At 45.7% G+C, this 19475-nt stretch overlaps 1 protein-coding gene and 1 long non-coding RNA gene across 2 annotated transcripts; one reads left to right on the top strand and one right to left on the bottom strand.

Moving 5' to 3' along the window:
* Nucleotides 1–4792: 4792 nt before the first annotated feature.
* On the top strand, nucleotides 4793–5575 carry LOC140004805 (uncharacterized). The gene has a single exon (XM_072044951.1). It carries the CDS (start codon nucleotides 4793–4795, stop codon nucleotides 5573–5575), a length of 783 nt encoding a protein of 260 aa, XP_071901052.1.
* An 11406-nt stretch (nucleotides 5576–16981) lies between these two features.
* On the bottom strand, nucleotides 16982–19172 carry LOC140005349 (uncharacterized). The gene is made up of 2 exons (XR_011813176.1): nucleotides 18676–19172; nucleotides 16982–17384 (listed from the first exon to the last, which is right to left on the bottom strand). It is a non-coding gene; the product is annotated as an uncharacterized lncRNA (long non-coding RNA).
* Between the last annotated feature and the right edge of the window lie 303 nt (nucleotides 19173–19475).

Raw genomic sequence — 19475 nt, forward strand, 5'->3', positions numbered from 1 at the left:
AACTTGTACGGGAAGGTAGTTAACAAAACTACCAAAGTTTAGGAAATTCTTAAAGCAAATCTGTCTTCTTGCTTTCTTTTCCTTTTTCAAACATTTTGCCCAATGAAATCAACTCCAATTCTATCCATTTTTTAAGCCAAGGTTCTAGGAACACTTAATAAGCATTTGAAAAGCAATGAACATCAAGATTTTCGAAACGAAATGTCCCATATCAAACCTAACCAGTCAGCTAGCAAGAAGAAAGGGTTTTCCAGATTTCCAGCTTTAGCACAGTTTATAAATTGAACCATATCTCACTCAATACAACTTGAAATTGAGAATGGTTGGTGGAGTTGGAAATTAGATTCAAAACTCTACATTTCATCAGAACAAGTCATTTTCAAAATCAGTTCACAAGTGAGAGAAAATAGAGCCACGAAATGCAGCTTCTACCTTCTCTCGGTTAGACCATCAGAACAGGACATCAAATTTTGCCGAATCACTACAGCTCACTCCATTTGAACTAGAAAATGAATTTTATACCGTTGGAAAGTTACAAATGTGTAGTTTCAAATGCCGCTAACGGCACTCGATTTTGACTTTTGTACAAAGAGTTATGTTCGATCAAAGTGGTACTGTTCAGACTGCCAGAACACATTTTCCAGTTTTCTTCAAATTTCGAAATTTCAAGTTTTGCTCAACCAATTCAAATGATTTTTGGTAGAAACTTTCTACACACCATATAAAACATATATCAACCAATTTCACGGCAAAACATCCCACAAAAATTTGAAAGGCAGGTACAAAAAGCACCGGACAGATTCGGCTAGTTCTAGTTCCTCTCATTTCTCAACTTTCTCTCTATTTCTAACCATAATTCCTCTCATTCAACACATAAACAACATTAAACAAGAATTTAATCCTCAAGGCAGCTACCTAGAGGTCACCACAAGACCGCTAGCCTAACATTTAAAGCAAGAAATTAAACACCTCAAGTCCGCTATTCTAATCCATGCTTAGGGTTCAAATCCTTGCAAATCCAACAGTAAATCTTGTATTAAATGGAGAGATTAGATGAGTTGATGGTTACCTGTGACGGCCCCACCTCCCCCTAAGGCATACCAAAGGGTTCTCGCACTCATTCTTTCGGGGCGTCACAAACTCCCCCCCTTAAAAGAATGTCGTCCTCGACATTCCATCTTGTACCAATCAAGTCGAGACATCCCGCAAGAATCACTAATATTTCAAACCAAACCCACAGTCCGGCATCCTAAACTTTATGCCTAGGATACACTACAGAGATCTGAAACCTAAGCTCTGATACCAACTGTGACGACCCCACCTCCCCCTAAGGCGTACCAAAGGGTTCTCGTACTCATTCTTTCGGGGCGTCACATTACCTCCTTAGGTCTTGAAGAAACTAGAAATTTCACCACCAAAACTCCAAGAATCATCGCAAGATAAAGCCTTTAACCGAGCTCAAGCTAATCTCCAAGTGGTTTGTGAGTTGGGTGCAATTTGAGAGGTGAAATGGAAGCAAGATGAACAAGATGGAATGGAGCTTATCTTCCTTTCTTTCCCTTGCTGTTCGGCCTAGCTTATGGAGAGGAGAGAGAGTGTGGTTGGTGTTGTGAAGCTTCTCTTGGAAGCTTAAGGGATTTGTGGCCAAAAGATGTTCAAAAGTCAACTAGAAATAGTGTCGCGTGCGGGTGTCGTACCACCGTTTTCTCTCTTGATTGTTTAACTTATGCACTAAACCTCCAATGTAATTTCTTTAACACTAAAATTATTCACTAGAAACTTCCGATTCGCGTGCGATAAAGCGAAAATTTGAACTCACTCACCTCTAATCTCTCAATTAACTTTTCTTAGTCTACTATTGATCATTCTTAATTCTCCAAGATTATTACACTCTCGAATTGAATATTGCCTCGAAAAATGCGTACTCGCTATTTCTCGCTAAACGAGTCTCAAAAAAATAAATTTGCTAATGGGATGTTTTAAAAATATAAGTGAGGCATTATTCTATGCAAATGGATTTAAAATGGTTGAAATAAATTATTCAGAGAAAACGGGTGAATAAATATTTAAATAAGCCAGTAAAATAAGATAAAAATAAGAAAATTTTTTGGTCCTCACAGATTTTTGCACTGATTCATTGTGATAACAATTCTACAAAGGCAAAAAAGCAAATACCACAATAAATGGACTGCTTACAATGATGAATTTTAAATAAATCATATAATAGAGCAAAATCATTAATAAACATCAAATTTGGCCAATCGGATGAGAGGCATATTCATTAAATGACTCACAATTTCTAGAAGAAAGTCCAAAAACGAAGCAAAGATCGAGCTAGATCGATGATGGGGAGCAAAACTAATCAATCTTTCATTGATCAAGAACTTGATTGCTATTTTGTATGTAGACTAGCGGTCTAATCCTTTTAAATAAATCTAAACTAGATGCAGAGGCCCCGTCCTGGGTCTAGACACGTGGCAGCCCAGGTATGGCCAAGTTGGGCCTCAACCCCAGGCCCCTGACAACCGTCCTGGGTCGCGCCGCTGCTAGGGCTCCAGAAGGGCCAGGGGACCATCCCGCAGAGGTCAGAGGAGATTCTCCTCGGCGCGGGATAAGGGCAATACCGGGCAAGTCCCGAAACGTACAGAGGTCGGATTCTCAGGAAGGTATAAATGGTAATGCTCACCACTTACACAAGATACGCTCACTATTGGCACATTACTCTCGACTGCTTAATTCCCGTAAACCTCACCCACCGGAGAACTAACTTGACCATCGGAGTGCCCTCGGGAACGACCTCGGGGCCCCTGTTAGATCACCCTGTTGTCTGTCTTGCAGGCTTGGGACCAGCTCTACCCATCAGCACACCGAGCTCATCAGTTCAGCTCGGTCCGGGGAAGCTCAGCGCTTCTTCAGTTGGCGCCGTCTGTGGAAACTCGTAAGGTAATCAAGACTGTGTTGATGGCGAGAACGCGATCCAAGCGAACGATAGAGAGCACCGACCCTGGAGCCGGCGAAGGATCCCAGCGAATGGAGGCCAAGGCGGCTCGGGGTGCCGGGGGCTCAGCCCTCTCAGGGGAGCGGAGGCAGCAGATCTTCCAATTCGTGACAGAGAACCTCCCCATGCTGAAAGACATTATCCGGCAGGCGAAGGAGGGGGGCGAAACCGGTGGTGCACAGACCTCCAAGGCGAAGGGGAAAGAGAAAGAACCACTTCCCGACCCCTCGGAGGATGAGTCAAGCGACCAGCCCCCCAGAAGAAAACGGTCACGGACTTCCCCTCGCCCCCGAGTCTCGGTAGTCGGGGACAGCGAGAGATACTCCCGCGACCGGTTCGAGGGGAGCCGTCCAAGAAATCCCTCCCCACGGAAACCCACGCGGAATGAGCTCGAGCGTTCCCCTGCTCGGTCTGTCAAGAACCGGCCGCGCGACCTCTCTCCGTAGAAACCTGTCCGAGACGAACTCGAACAGATCTTGGGGCCGCTGTTGTACGAGGACAACTACACCACCTCGCCCTTTCCCCGGGTGATACAGGATTACCCACTATCCCGGAGGTTCAAGATCCCGAGCATTGAGATGTATGATGCTTCAACCGACCTGAAAGACCACCTCTCGGTTTTCCTGACGCACATGCGTCTGTAAACAGCCGCGGATGAAATCCGCTGCAAGACCTTCCCCATGTTCTTAAAGGGGAAGGCTCAGCTCTGGTTCCAAGGTCTGGCACTAGGGTCTATCCGGAGTTTCCCTGAACTGGCCAGACAGTTCGTAACCCAGTTCGTTTCCTCGAAAACTTATTCGAAGAATGCGACTCACCTAATGGCTATCAGGCAAAGGCCCGACGAGTCCCTGAGGAATTTCATGACCCGTTTCAACGCGGAGAGTTTATAGGTCAGGGACAAAGATGAAAAGGTGGTCATGGCCGCCTTCATGAATGGGTTCAGGGTAGAGGAGCTCTTCTACAAGCTGGCCGAGAAGCCTCCTGGAAATCTGGAGAATCTCCTGACCAGGGCGCACGCGACCGCTAATGCGGAGGAGGCAGGCCGTCTGAAAAAAGAGTCAGATCGAGAGTTCGGAGATCGGAGGGGACGGGAAAACCCCCCCGAGAGCAAGGATGGTCCGGCCAAGAAAAACGTCTTTGACCGGCTCTCAAGGGAGAAAGCCCCTGCTCCGCTACCACTCCCGGAGAAAGGCTACACCCCCTTGACTCGGCCTAGGACCCAGATCCTGGCTGTTATGGAGGCGGAAGGCCTGGGAGGTTAGCCGCCCAAGATGGGAACACCTCGGAACAAGAGGAATCAGGACCGGTACTGTGCCTTCCACCGCGACGTCGGACAGATACGGAGGGGTGCTGGGCCCTGCGGAAGGAGATCAAAAATCTGATCCAGTGCGGCTTCTTGGGGCGATTCGTGCTGCAAGGTTGCCCCGACCAAGAGTCCAGGCACACCTACCGTGGAGATCGGGACGAATACCGGAGTCGCGACCGTCCTGAGCGGCGTGACGTGCGTCGGGGCTGCTCCCCCGACCAGAACACCCAAAACCTGGCGGGAGTGATAAACACCATCGCCGGGGGCCCCACCGGGAGAGACAGTCACACAATTCGGAAGAACAGGCGACCTCCCCCTGAGGGAGATGACTCCCTGAAACGGCTGCGCATGGACGAGGAGATCACTTTTGGGCCAAACGATGCGGTCCCCTAGCATTTGGGAACCATGAGACCATCGTGATAGATATTGTTACCAACAACTACTGAGTGAAGAAGGTATATGTCGACCAGGGAAGTGCGGTCGACATCATGTTCTATCAGGTGTTCAAGGAGCTCGGCTTGGAGGACGGGCAGCTGACCCCAGTTCGGACACCATTGATGGGCTTCACCGGACCCCCTATCAACCCGGAGGGAATGATCACCCTGATGGTCACGGTAGGGCAGACCCCCAAATGCCGGACCATCCCTGTTAATTTCGTGGTGGTCAAACAACAATCCCCGTACAACCTGTTCTTGGGTCGGCCTGCCTTGAACGCTCTCCGAGCTATCCCCTCAACGCTCCACCTCAGCGTTAAATTCCCCACTCCAGGAGGAATAGTCGAGGTACGCGGTGATCCAGAGGTGGCCCGAGCTTGCTACTTGGCCATGCTTCAAGGACGGGAGAAGGTGGTCACCCAAACGACCTGCCTGGAGCCCTACATTTCAGGGGAGCAAACCCGACAGCTGGGCACCCAGGACGAGATTGAGGAGTTCCCCTTGAGGGAGGACCGGCCCGACCAGGTGATCCGCATCGGCTCGCTGCTACCCCTTGAGGAGGAGGGTTTGAAGGCCCTGTTAAGGGAATACTCCCAGGTCTTCGCGTGGACGGTTGAGGACATGCCTGGAATTCTGACCGACCTGGCCGTCCACCACCTCAACGTGGATCCTCGCTTCAAGCCGGTGAAGCAAAAGAAAAGGAGTTTCGCCCCAGAAAGAAATGAGGTAATCAAGAAAGAGGTCAGAAAACTGCTGGAGTCTAAGATCATCCTGGCGGTCTACTACCCGACCTGGTTGACCAACCCGGTATTGGTTAAGAAGGAGGACCAGATTTGAAGGATGTGCGTGGATTTCACGGATCTCAACAAAGCCTGCCCAAAGGACTGTTTTCCTCTGCCGAGAATCGACAGGTTAGTAGATTCTACTATGGGATTTGATGTCTTGTATTTTCTGGATGCCTTCAAGGGGTACCACCAGATAGAGATGGTTGAGAAGGACCGGGAAAAGACCTCCTTCATCACCGAGGAAGGAACCTACTGCTATCGGACTATGCCGTTTGGCCTGAAGAACGTGGGAGCCACCTACCAGCGTCTGGTCAACAAACTATTCCAGAATCAGATCGGTAGGAGCATGGAAGTCTACGTAGATGACATGATCGTCAAGAGCCAAACTAATCAGCAACTCATCCCCGACCTAAGGGAGATCCTGGGCATCCTGCGGAAGAGCCGAATGCGACTGAATCCGAAGAAGTGTACCTTCAGGGTTAGGTCGGGGAGGTTCCTGGGATTCTTAATGTCTCGAGACGGGATCCGGGCCAACCCAGATAAGATCCAGGCTATCATAGACATGGCCCCCTCGAGGAGCGTAAAGGAGGTCCAGCGGCTCATAGGAAGGATGACCGCCCTGAATAGATTCCTCTCGCGTTCCGCGGTCTTGGGGCTGCCCTTCTTCCGGATCTTGAAAGCTTCCAAGGACTTTCAATGGACTGCAAAGTGCCAGAAAGCCTTCGCCGACCTGAAGGCCTATCTGGCTGAGTTGCCCACTCTAACCGTCTCGGAGCAGGGGGAGACCTTGTTCCTATACCTGTCCGCTTGCAACGAGACCGTCAGCACGATCTTGGTATGTGAGGACGGGGGGGCTCAGAGGCCGGTATACTACGTCAGCCGTGCTTTGCAGGGGCCGGAAACGCGGTACACGCCGGCAGAGAAACTGGTCCTCGCCTTGGTGTACGCGGCCCGTAAGCTCCGACCTTACTTCCAGACCCACAGCATCGTCATCATGACGGATCAGCCCCTACGGCAGATACTTACAAAGCCCGAGGTCTCGGACAGAATGATCAAGTGGGCCATTGAACTAGCCGAGCACGACATCGGCTATTAGCCTCACACCGCTATCAAGGCTCAAGCCTTGGCGGACTTCCTCGCTGAGGGGGCTAACTTGGCCATCACCGGGTAGAGCTTTCCGCCCAGTGAGTCGCGGTCGGGAGAGCCTTGGATCCTGTTCGTAGATAGGGCTTCGAGTAAGGAAGGGAGCGGAGCTGGCCTGCTGCTTATCTCGCCTACCGGGGAAGAGTTCACCTACGCCCTCCGATTTGACTTCCCCGCATCCAACAATGAATCCGAGTACAAGGCCTTACTTACAAGATTGCGGATAGCCCACTAGATGGGTATAACCGCGATCAAAGTCCGGAGCGACTCCCAACTCGTCGTCCTCCAAGTTCGCGGGGAATACGAAACCAAGGAGGATGTCATAAAGAAATACCTGGCCAAGGTACGGGAGGCAATAGCCCTGTTCGATACTTTTGAAATCGAGCGGGTGCCGAGATCCCAGAACAAGCGCGCGGATGCCCTGTCAAAGCTGGCATCCTACTTATTTGCCCACCTGAGCAAGGAAGTCTTGGTAGAGGTGGTCAAGCAAAAGAGCATTGATCAGGTCCAAATCTTGACCATAGACGGCTCGGCCACCTGAATGACCCCGCTGATGAACTTCCTCAGCTAGGGTGTCCTGCCCGAAGACAAAGCGGAAGCTCGCCGACTCCAACTCAAGGCCCAAGTACGCCTACGCTGGAGGGCCCCTCTATCGGAGGTCGTATCTGTCCCCCTGGCTAAAGTGCGTGACTCCAGAGGAGGGCGATTACGTCCTTCGTGAAGTTCACGAGGGCTTATGTGCGGCCCATGCGGGGTCTCGAGTATTGGCCAAAAAGTGCCTTCTCCTGGGCTACTATTGGCCCTCGGTGTTCCAAGATACCGCGGCCCTGGTTCAGAAGTGCCGAGCTTGCCAGGTGCACGCTCCACTGCGCCATCAGCCAGCCCGGCAAATGGTCCTCATCCATAGTCCCTGGCCCTTCGCCCAGTGGGGGATAGATCTCCTGGGTCCTTTCCCTCGAGCCTCGGGGAGATACGAGCACCTCGTGGTGGCCGTCGACTATTTCACGAAGTGGATGGAAGCAGAGCCTCTGGCCACTATCTCTGGGAGGGCAATTCAAAAATTCTTCTGGAAAAATATAGTCTGCCGCTTCGGGATTCCGCATGTCTTGATATCCGACAACGGGCGCCAGTTCGCTGAGAACCCCTTCAAGAGCTGGTGTGCCGAGCTCGGGATCAACCAGCATTTCACATCGGTCGGCCACCCCCAGGCCAACGATCAGGTGAAAAATGCTAACCGAACCATTTTGCAGGGACTGAAAACTAGGTTGGAACTAGCCCAGTCTAATTGGCTCAAGGAACTTCCTAGTGTCCTCTGGGCTTACCGCACTACGCCCAAGACAGCTACCCACGAGACCCCATTCTCCTTAACTTATGGGACAGAGGCGGTGGTGCCTGCAGAGGTCGGACTTCCCTCGCCTCGAACACAGAATTTCGTCGCGTCGGCCAATGAAGAGGAGCTACGGTGCAATTTGGACATGTCGGAGGTTAAGCGTGAGGGGGCGGCGATACGGATGGCTAAGTACAAAATCCAACTCGCTCACTATCACAACGCAAAAGTAAGAAACGTGCAGTATCGGCCGGGAGACCTTGTCTTAAGGAAGAACTCGGTCAGCAGGGCTCACAGCTCCAACAAGCTCGACCCAAATTGGGAAGGACCATACCAGGTCCTCGAAGCGAGCCGAGCTGGTTACTGTAAGCTCGCAAAAATGGATGGATCAGTGGTACCCTGCACTTGACACTTCTCCAATCTGTGACTGTTCGTAGTGTAGTTCGAATCCTACACTAGCACACTCAGCGCTCCCTCACTCAGTGTCCTAATGGGGGTTAGGGGGATGAAAGGTAATGATGTGATGCCTCGCAAGAGGTTGGCAAAACTTCAAAGTAGATGCTCGACCCCAGGAGGTCGGCACGAATGAAAACTTTGAGGTCTGAAAGTTCAACGCTCAACCCAAGAGGTTGGCGGGAGTACCTTTAAAGTGTGATGCTCGACCCCAAGAGGTCGGCACTGGTTAAAACTTCAAAGTGGAGGATTGACCCCAAGAGGTCGCTACGGCTCCAAAAGTTAGAGTCTGTGGGTTCCACGTTCGACCCAGGAGGTCGGCATGAATACTTACGATGTTCGGCCCGGGAGGTCGGCATGACGATTAGGCAGTTTGGTGAAGTTTGTGGATACCTGAGCCTGGGGATCCTTGACGACTTAGTGATTTGTTTATGAACATAACAAACGCTCGGCCCCAAGAGGTCGGCACGAATGGATGCTCGACCCGAGGAGGCCGGCATGGCTTAAGACTCTGAAATCTGAAAGCCCGACGCTCGGCCCCAAGAGGTTGGCGCGGCGTGAACTATTTTGGGTTTGTTGGAATTCGGGGTTCGACGCTCGACCTAGGAGATCGGCATGAACGCCTTCAAAAGTTAGGCGCTTGACCCAGGAGGTCGGCAGGAATGCCCTTAAATTTCGGTGCTCAGCCCCAAGAGGCTGGCACGTTACCTTGATGGGCCTAATCGGTGCACGACCCGGGAGGTCAGCACATGGTCCTGGTAGCCTGATTGCCTTTGGCAATTTGGTTGTTAGATTAAGAAGGAGATATATTTGGTGCTCGACCCAGGAGGTCGGCACACGACTTTGGTCGCTAGAGTTTTGCGCGGGCGAGAATTGCAAGGTAGTTTCCTGCGAATTTTATATATGCATTCAAAACCTATCTATTACAAAACTTCCAAGTTGGTAGTTTTCTGCGAGTTTTACATATGCATTCGAAGTCTATCTATTACAAAGCCTGCTGAACCACAAAACGAAGACAGCTCGGTCCCCATTCTTCTTGCTGGCAGCCTGCTTAGAGTAGGGGCTGAAGGTATACCTTAAACATGTTGGGAGGCGTATGGTGAAGGCTATTCAAGGTAGCCATAGAGGCCCCGGACAGGGGACCTATCCATCCCGGATGGACCTTCAAGATCATTCTCAACTGGAGCATGGTCACATCCTTATAAGAAGATGGAAAGGGTTTCTGGAGTGGTCGCCGCCCTAGGTTAATGGCTCCTTGCCGGGAGCTCTGCCGAGAGCCTCGTCCTTCTCCAGGGGAACCTCTGCCAGATCGGCTCCCACATCACTCCTGCCTGCTAGCTCCTTCAGGGCATGCCTCTTGCAATACCCGTCAAAGAGCCAGTCTATTTTCTCCTCGACTTTAGGGTTGTACTCCTTGAAAGCGGTCAAGTCGAAGCCAGGCAAGCCGAGCTCCTTGACCTTATCCAGAGCTTGCGTGAAGCCAATCTGGAGGATGGGCTCGTTGAGGAGGGCGACGTCATTGGCAAACTATTCGGAGGAGATGAACTCCCGAATAGCCCTCTTCCGCTCCCGGTTGACGGTGCCGGAGAGCTCGATGGCGTGCTCCTCCCTCAGCTTGGCCACGTCGACCTTCTCCTAGTCGAGTTCCGACCTAGTGGAAGCGAGCTGGACCTGGGCCGCCTCCAGCCCTTTCTCGGCCTGGCCCAGCTTGGCCTTAAGGGAGTCTGCCTCCTTAAGAGCCTGGGTCAGCTTCTGTTCTGTCTCCTGATTTTTTCTTTCGCAATTTCTCCAAGTCGGGAGACAGTTTGGAGAAACGGGCCGCCAGGACAGCACCAGCAGCGTTGGCTTGAAGTGGAGGGAAAACAGGTCAGCATGCTACGCTATCTAGCCAAAACACAAAGGCACAATTGGCCCAACGGCTAGGGAACTTACATGAGCCTGAGCGGTGTAGTACGCGTCCTGGAGCTCGGAGGGGCTGGCCAGCTCCAGCCACCTCCTGTCGCGCGGGAGGACCGAACCCGCCATCAGCTCGCGAGTCACCTCGGGAAACTGGACTCGGTCGTTGATGGAAAGCCCCCAGGATGGGTAGAAGTGGCGGGGGTCGTGCATAGTGGGGACCTGGCCCGGCTTCAGGGGGCTATGTGGCGGAGGTACCACAAGCTCGGGGGAGGCGACTCCCGGGCATGCTCCTCAGCGGAGCCAATACCTAGGTGGACTGGCCCTCCCAATGTCAGTGTGAGGGGAGGGGGCTGTGTTGAGACCAGCGCGAGCTTCTTCCCGGGTTGGGAGGACTCGTCTCCTCAACCCCTCTTCTGTCCGATCGCCTTCTTCTTGTTAGCGGCTTTCTTGGAAGGGGAGGAGGTGTCCGGCGCTTCCTTCTAGGGGGTTTGGCCGTCTCCCAGGGTCGGAGCCGTCCCAGGGGCCTCTTTGGCCGCCTCTGACTGAGGGGTGGGGGTAGCCTCCTCCGTAGGTGCGCCCAGTAGTTTGGAAAGCCTCCTCACTGCGACAAACATCGTCGGGTCAATAAAGACAGGTCAGTACAAAAATCATAATATGCACATACGTAAAGGCAACGAGCTGCAGGGACAGAGTCGGCGTTACAAGCATCGAGGTCGGTTTTGGAGGCCACCACCTCTCCGGAGGACCCGGACAACGTCCCCATCAACCCGGCTGCAGAAATCTGCTCGATGGAGAATTTGGTGGCATGGAACTTCACCTTGGAGCTCACCAGCTGGATGAGGGTCTCTGAGTCCAGGTCCTCCGGGTAGGGATCGGATTTGACCTCCCCGACCTTCCACACGGTGGCGTCAAGGCCGATGAATTTGACAAAAAAGAAGTCCACTTTCCAGTTCTTGATGGAAGAGGGGAACCCGTAGAACAGGTCTTGGGTGCTCTTGTCCCCCCGACCTTGGTTCCCGGTCCGGTGGGAGAAGTAATACCACCCAAGAAGGGAGAACTTGAGGATGTAGGCAGCTCGAAAGAGGGAGAGAGAGTAGGGGATGGAGCAGACATGGCAGTAGATCAGGAATCCTATGATGATCCTGATCGAGTTAGGATGAACCTGGGTGATCCTGAGCCCCCAATAGCTCAAGATCTCAGCCAGGGCTGAAGGGATTGGTAGTCGGAGCCCCCCAAGCAGCTGCTCCTTGTAGATGGCTACAAAGCCAGAGGGAGGTCGGCTGGCGAGGTCGTTGGGCCCGACAGCCCTTGGCTCGAAGGCCGGAGGGATGGAGAAGGACCCGACCAGCTCGGCCACCGTCTCGGGTGAGATGGTGACCTCTTCGTGGTCGGGACGACCGAAGTCGAGCTCAGCATCGTCCTCCTGCTCGGGGGAATGAGTCCCCTCGGAGGAGTCCCTATCCTCCCCGGCTCCCCCTGAGTTCCGCCGAGAGAGTCATGTGGGGACTTGAGGGAGGGAACGGATGTGGCCTACTGCTCGATGAGGGCATCAAGCTCGGCCGCCTCTTCCAGGGCTCGAGTAGAAGGGGAGTGAGTGGAAGGAGAGTTCATGATGGCTATGGGCTCGAGGAGGTCGAGATTGGAAGCGGAAGAAGAAGAAAGAGGAGGGGGTGAAGACAAAGATGAAGATGCAGATAGGGAGGAAGACGAAGAAATGACAATCTGGGGGGCTCTAAGCCGGGAAGGGATTTGAGATGCGGTGGAAATGACGCCGGAATGATCCGACATAAAAAGCAGAGAGTGCCTAAGGAGGAGGAAAAAGTGAAGGGGGAAGGGAAAAGACTTACTAGTGACTGGAGCGGGAAAAGGATGAAGGAGTCGCCGGAATCTGGGCACAGAGAGCCGGAAGCCTCTTTACTGGGAAATGGAAATGCGCGAAGGAAGGAGAAAATGGCAAATAGAGTCGAGTGAAGTCTGATGACTCCCATTTATAGGGGGTGAAATGGGGGAAAACGGTTGCTTGAATTCGAACGGTCCCATGTGAACGCATTTAATGAAGGTACGGAGACCGAAGGGACGCAACAACTGAAAGGACCTGGGCACGGCTTCCCTATGACAGCACTATACCGGAGGTGACCTTGACAGAGCAGTGCGCGGCGCTAGCCTCCCACGTGGCAAGGGTAGATTAGGTCTACCTGACAGCCCTACCTAATCTAGGGGGCTAGTGCAGAAGCCCCGTCCTGGGTCTAGACACGTGGCAGTCCAGGTATGGCCGAGTTGGACCTCGACCACAAGCCCCTGGCAACCATCTTGGGCCGCGCCGCTACTAGGGCTCCAGAAGAGCCAGGGGACCATCCCGCAGAGGTCGGAGGAGATTCCCCTCGGCGCGGGATAAAGGCTATACCGGGCAAGTCCCGAAACGTACGGAGGTCGGACTCTTAGGAAGGTATAAATGGTAATGCTCACTACTTACACAAGGTACGCTCACTATTGGCACATTACTCTCGGCTGCTTAATTCCCGTAAACCTCACCCACCGGAGAACTAACTTGACCGTCGGAGTGCACTCGGGGACGACCTCGGGGTCCCCTGTTAGATCACCCTGTTGTCTGTCTTGCAGGTTTGGGACCAACTCTACCCATCAGCACACCGAACTCATCAGTTCAATTCGGTCCGGGGAAGCTCAGCGCTTCTCCACTAGACAAATCCAGAGTCCAAATGCCATCCTGATTTTACTACTAAAGCTGCGGATTGGAATCCTATGGCAACTAAACATTCTAATGTCCAGCATAACATATGAAATATAATGTATATCTAGGGAATAAGACCCCTTTGAGGACTTGATATCAACTGTAGTTACAGGAATTGATGTCAACTTGACTAATATTAAAAGTCCATCAAATTTGGACTGCATGGAATAAAATTGTTAAAGATTCAAGTTGCCAAATACATAAGAGGCATATAGTGCTATTTTATGTTATTTCAAAATTTCAAATCAACCCAACAGATTTAACCCCAAATTTGGCCAATGAACAGCTGCAATTTTTTAAATTATTCCTACATTTTTATCCAAACAATTTCTAGATAAGCAGATTAGTTGACCAATATGTATAAAACTTATACTTTTGCAACCAAGACTATGAACACATGGTTCATCTTCCCCCATTAATTCAAGAATTAAGTGAGAAAAACTTACAGATTTAGGATCCCAAATGAATGTAGTGTTTACCCGTTTGAGAGAAGCAGAGCTGCTGCCCCCGCCCCATTTCTATCCCACCGGCATAATTATTTTGTGATGTTGTCATTTGCTTTTGTATTCAAATTATAGATTTATTAATATCCAAAAAAGTTAAAATTCATAATTAAGCAAAGAGTAGTTTTTACTGATTATGATTATTCTCTTTAATCACTTTTCATAACTATTGGCACATCATAAAATGCAATAAAGTATGTTGGAGAAGAATACTAACTTGGTTAATATAAATAGCATCGCAACTAAAGGGCCAATCTAGTACGAGTCCAAAACATTTAGAAGCCTCTTGGTCATGCTTGTGCTTGACTTTCTTACCTCAAATATATTACAAGACTAAGTTAATTACTTAAGTAAAAAAGTATTTTGTTGCATTTCATGTTCATCTTATCTTCTTTCTTTTAGTTGTTGTAACGATTAGCATCTTTTGGTAGATATAATTATCGGTAAACCACAAAATATGGTAAAGTACACTACCATGCTAGAGAAGAACATCAACTTCATTGATGTGAATTGCACCCTATCTAAGGAAGGCAATTTAGCATGACTTCAAAATATTTAAAGGCTATTTGTTTATGCATGCGGTGACCTTCTTACATTAAACGTATTAAGAGGTTAAATCAATTATTCATGTAAAAGGGTACCATGTTGCATTTCACACTTATTTTTTTTATTTATCATTTGTTGTACCACTTAATATCTTGGCTAATTTCTTCGTTTATTGTCCAAAAAAGAATCGTGCAAGTATTGATCTGACAGGCTACAAAATTTTATTTTTAAAAAATTGCTGTGTCCTACCCGACAGCCGTCATCAAAAGACCCCCCCCCAAAAAAAAAAAAAAAAGGCTGCATGGCCCCAGCATTGTCCCCCAAATAACAAAGTCAGGTTTCATGGGCATGCTCCATATAAGATGATAAGCTTCTTGCAAGTCTCCTGCACGACCTAAAAGATCAACCATACATCCGTAATGTTCCAGTCTAGGAGTGAGAGAAAATTTTTGCTCCATTGCCTTGAAGAGCTCTCGTCCTTTATGCCGCCATGTGTGCATGCCAAGATTGCCCCAACAAATTTGAAATGCCTTCCCCCTGCAGCAGCAATTACAAATTTACAATTAGGCAGGAAAGATGTGAATATCCGCCTAAAAGATTCGGAAGTAGCAGTTGGTCCTATAACGGAGTATAGCTATGATCATTTGGCTGAGCCTCAATCCTTTCTCTTTCTCCATTTCCAGATACAACGCCAATGCATCTGCGTACTCACCGTTCTGCAAGTAGCCCGATATCATTGTCGTCCAAGAAATCACATTCCTGGAAAGCATATGAGAAAACAAGCGAGAAGCTTCCCTCATATCCCACTCTTTGCGTGACCTACGATCAAGGCATTCCAGGTGGGCACATCTCTTGTGGACATCCCATCGAACCTTTTTTTTTTTTCCTTTTGACGATGGCTACGGGCTGATATAGCTATCAGCTTTTTTTGTTTTTGTTTTTTTTTTTTTTTTAAATCTAGGTGGCTACCGGGCTTAGTAAGCCGGCAGGAATAGTTCAATATTTCCTCTTTGTCAGATCAATACTTGCACGATTTGTTTTTTTGAACAATAAACAGAGGAATTAGCCTAATAGCTTTTGGTAGATATAATAGTAATATACACCACTTTGATAGAAGAAAATACCAACTTGTTTGATATGAAATGCATCCCAACTAAGAGAAAAAGTTAGGACCAATTAAAAGTATTTAGGGACCGCTTGGTTATGCGTGTGGTTGATCTTCTCACATCAAATATATTATAAAGTTGAATTAATTACTCATCAAAAAAGTACCTTATTGGAATCACACACATATTTTTCTCTTAATTTTCTACCGTTTAGTATTTTTGGTAGATATGAATATTATAGGTGGCAAATCAACCCATTTAATTAAATTTATCCATATCCACCCACGAATAGATGGATATGAGTATTTTAAATTTTTTCATATGGATATAAATGAGTTATCCAATAATACCCATTTATTAAATGGGTATTATTGGGTAACCCATGAAACCCAATTAACCCATTTAGAATTGTCTTTCTCCAAGTCTCTTCTCTTCCCCCACCTATTTTTTTTTCAAATTTTTCATTTTGTCATGATGTTAACTACTTTAGTTTCATTATTATCATTATTTGTTGGTTTTATTTTATTATTTTATTTTCTCTTAGTTTGTTAACTTGTTCATTTTTTCAATATTACCAATTTATGATGATTTTTAACCTCTTTTCCTATCTTTCCAAAATGAAATTTTAAATTTATATATGAAAAAAATGTTAGGGGTTCAAAATTTTTGGATTAAGTTTTTATGTTAGCTTTTATAGTACTTAGTTCAAATTTTTTATATTCTTATTATTCAATTATTAAATAACATGTAATTTTGCGACATAAAGTACGGATAAGAAAAAAATGATAATTAGGCTTATTGAACATTATAAGTAAATATTTAAAACTAATGATGGGTGCAAAAGGAGATATAAATTGATAACTTAGTTTGCAAAAATGAATTTAAATGAGTTTACAAAAGTTAAAATAAATGGGTTATAAATGGGTAATTGGATTACCCAATTCATTTTTTGACTTACTCATTTATACCCATCTAATTAAATGGATATAAATTGGTTGACTCACTTATACTTATTATCCATTTTACCCAACAAAAACCCGCCCAAGTTACCCACTTTGCCACCTCTAATGAATATCAATACACCGTATAATGCAGTAAAGTACACTATTATGATAAAGATGAACACCAACTTAGTAGAAATTCAACGAAGTACTCTATTTGACTTAATCTCACAATATGTACGATGTGAGAAGATTAATCAGACGAATAACCAAGATCCTTCTTAATATTTTGAACATGTGTTCTTATGAAATTGTAAATCATGCTTGCCAAAAATTAAATATTATGTATCACTAGTAGTGTATAATGGTAGTTTTGATTATTACTCTATAATGGTCTTAATTACGCATTAGAATCTTTGTTGTAAGGGATCGATGGATAAAGTAATAATCCAGTAACATTAGTGTAATTTTCTATCTGTGTACAAATATTTAGAGGATGATGCCAAAATAGCATGGATTAGAATGAAAAGACAACAAACAAAGCATGACATAAATTAAAATGCCATCATCGGTGAAGGTATTTCAAAGTCCCAAAAGTTGGAAATACATAATCGACAAAATATTCTTTTAATCATAGAAAACAAAAAAAAAAGACTAAAAAGTACAAAATTATATCTTCAAAACAAAAATAAGTTGTTAAGCATCAAAATTTATTTGACATGAGCTAAATCCAATTTATCCTAACCTCATATTAGGGGCAAGTACAGTTGGTATTTGTGTACAATTGTCGGTTATTGCACCTTTTACATAATATAGTGCACATTTATATCACTTTGTTGTATCCATAAATTTTATTTGTTTACACCAAATCAATGTATAAATACAACTACTTTTGTAAGTGTATATCAAATTGTAAACGAAAACATCATCATTATCTAACCGAACCTAAGCTTACCGTACCTACCCCGACCCCCCTAACTTCTAGTTTCTCATTGCTTGTGCCACTGGAGTTTGGCTATGAAGTCAACATGATAATAGGATCTTGAGCACATATGAAGTGCATTGCAATTGCAGGTCTGGAAACTTTACTTGACCATAAAAAGTAACTTGATAATGATATTTTGACAAAGCATACATGAAAGGAAAAATGCCCATTGCTTTGCTATTGTTTAACTATAAAGTCAGGTACTTTATCTGCAAAACGAACACAACATCATCAAAGTATTACTAGAAGAATTTTCAAGTAAATTCCACAATATTGCACATGAATCATTACCATGTAAGATGAAACATGTGAAACTAGATGAAACCAATAACTAGAGACAGAGAGATTTTTGGCAAGAAAAAACAACCACTTATTTGAAATTTAGTCTACACTGAATTGAAGGGGAACGAACTACTCATAAACTTTCCAAAGACTTTTTCATTCGCACAATAATATTTTATGTGATTGAATTTTAAGTTCATTCACTACATCATCTTGAACTTTGAACAAGTTGATTTGTAGAACCGAGTCATTTATTAATCATCCTTAAATGCAACCAGAGAGAATTTGCTAAATAGAGTGCTAGTTATAACATGTTTTCCAAGGGAAAACAATGCAAATGGGCTTAGCTAAAACTCATAAACCAGCCAAATTAAATAGATAAAGATCAAAAACATCAAAACGGTTTAGTAAGACAACAATTTTTACTTCAGCATGGTCACTAGGTCGACGAGGAAGGCAATCAACCCTGAGAGATACTCCTATGGCGTTCTTGCAAGGATCCACAAACTTCTTTATAGATTGCCTTGAACTCAGAATTGGAAAATGACCGCGGCAAATACGGTCAATGAAATTACTAGGTGATAACAAGATACGCCCTATTTCTCCCTGTTCCAACATTTTATATCTAAACTTATGTCCATTGTCCAAACTCTGCCTTCTCAAAGGCTTTGACATGAGCATTAAGAACCCCACAATATCTCAAGAAATCACATAGCAAGAGTCAAATTTTGGAACTGAGCAATGTAGAATAAAGTTGAAATTAACATAAATAAATTCTAGTTGAACTTTAGAAAACATGAAAAGTTTATTTCAAAGTAAATTAGCGGGAATAACTTGCAAACCTTCCTCATGGGTATTAAATCAAACACACACCCTACCTCAAAAAATTAACCTTTGAATCCAATAATCAATGTAAATGGACATAAAAACAACAACGAATATTAAATATAGGCTCATTATAAAGGAGCAAAAATTGTTCCTGATTAAAATTTACAACTTGAAAGTTTAAGAGTAGAACAAAAAATCTACCTGACATTTAATCAAACACTAGGGGAGCATCCACAAATATAATAATTAAATGATCATCACATGTTATACTCCGTACTCTCGAGTTATGATAAACAAAAGGTTCCAAATATCCCAAACACAACCTTCAGAAAACAATCCGCATATAAAAATGAAAAAAATAGTACATAACTAAAAGATCAAGGGGCTTACATCAATCAGATGATAACCAACCAATCTGTAATGGAATTGCGACTGTCATCCTGCTTTAAGATTGCCTCTCTTTTTTTTTTTTCAAACGATAAGAGATTAAGATTGCCTAATTGATTCATGACTTTCTTTTTTTTTATTGCCCTATCTATTCATTGTTGGTGTTCGGAGTAACACAGAGAGGCTAACAATACATCATTCTTTTGTTAGAGTTTCTTCAATGTGTGAGGAAGATAAAAGGAAAAAATTGGAAGTAAGACAATTGAAAATTTTGAGATTTCAAAACTTCATTGGATGGAAGCCAACGGTGTCAATGAATTTATTTTTGCAGAGGAGTTTAGAATTTATCATCCAATACTTTTCTATGATATTTTAGGAAGGAAAAAAAAAAACCCAGTGGCCCTGAAACTTTCAGCCGTGTAAAGTTTTAGCTCTTCAATTAGGGTTGCAATCGTGTCAAGTCAAATTAAATTTTGATCTACTTGAGTCAAGTCTTGACAAAATTTTAATGAACTCGAACACGAATTCGAGTTCGACGAATCGACAATTTTAAGAGCTCGAACTCGAAAAAAATAAAAAAGAATTATTTCTATTTTGTAAAAAATAAATAAAATAATATTTTTTTAATAAATATTAAAAATATATACATAATTTTATTATTAAAATAAAAAAATAAAAAATATATATATTTAAAATATATATATATATATTTATATATATATACATATATATACATATTCCGGCTCGCGAGCTAACGACTTTAATATCTTGAATTCGAGTTCGACTCAAGCCAACTAGATATT

The sequence above is a fragment of the Coffea arabica genome, chromosome 4c, assembly GCF_036785885.1.
Source record: "Coffea arabica cultivar ET-39 chromosome 4c, Coffea Arabica ET-39 HiFi, whole genome shotgun sequence".
In the NCBI taxonomy this organism is placed as follows: domain Eukaryota; kingdom Viridiplantae; phylum Streptophyta; class Magnoliopsida; order Gentianales; family Rubiaceae; genus Coffea; species Coffea arabica.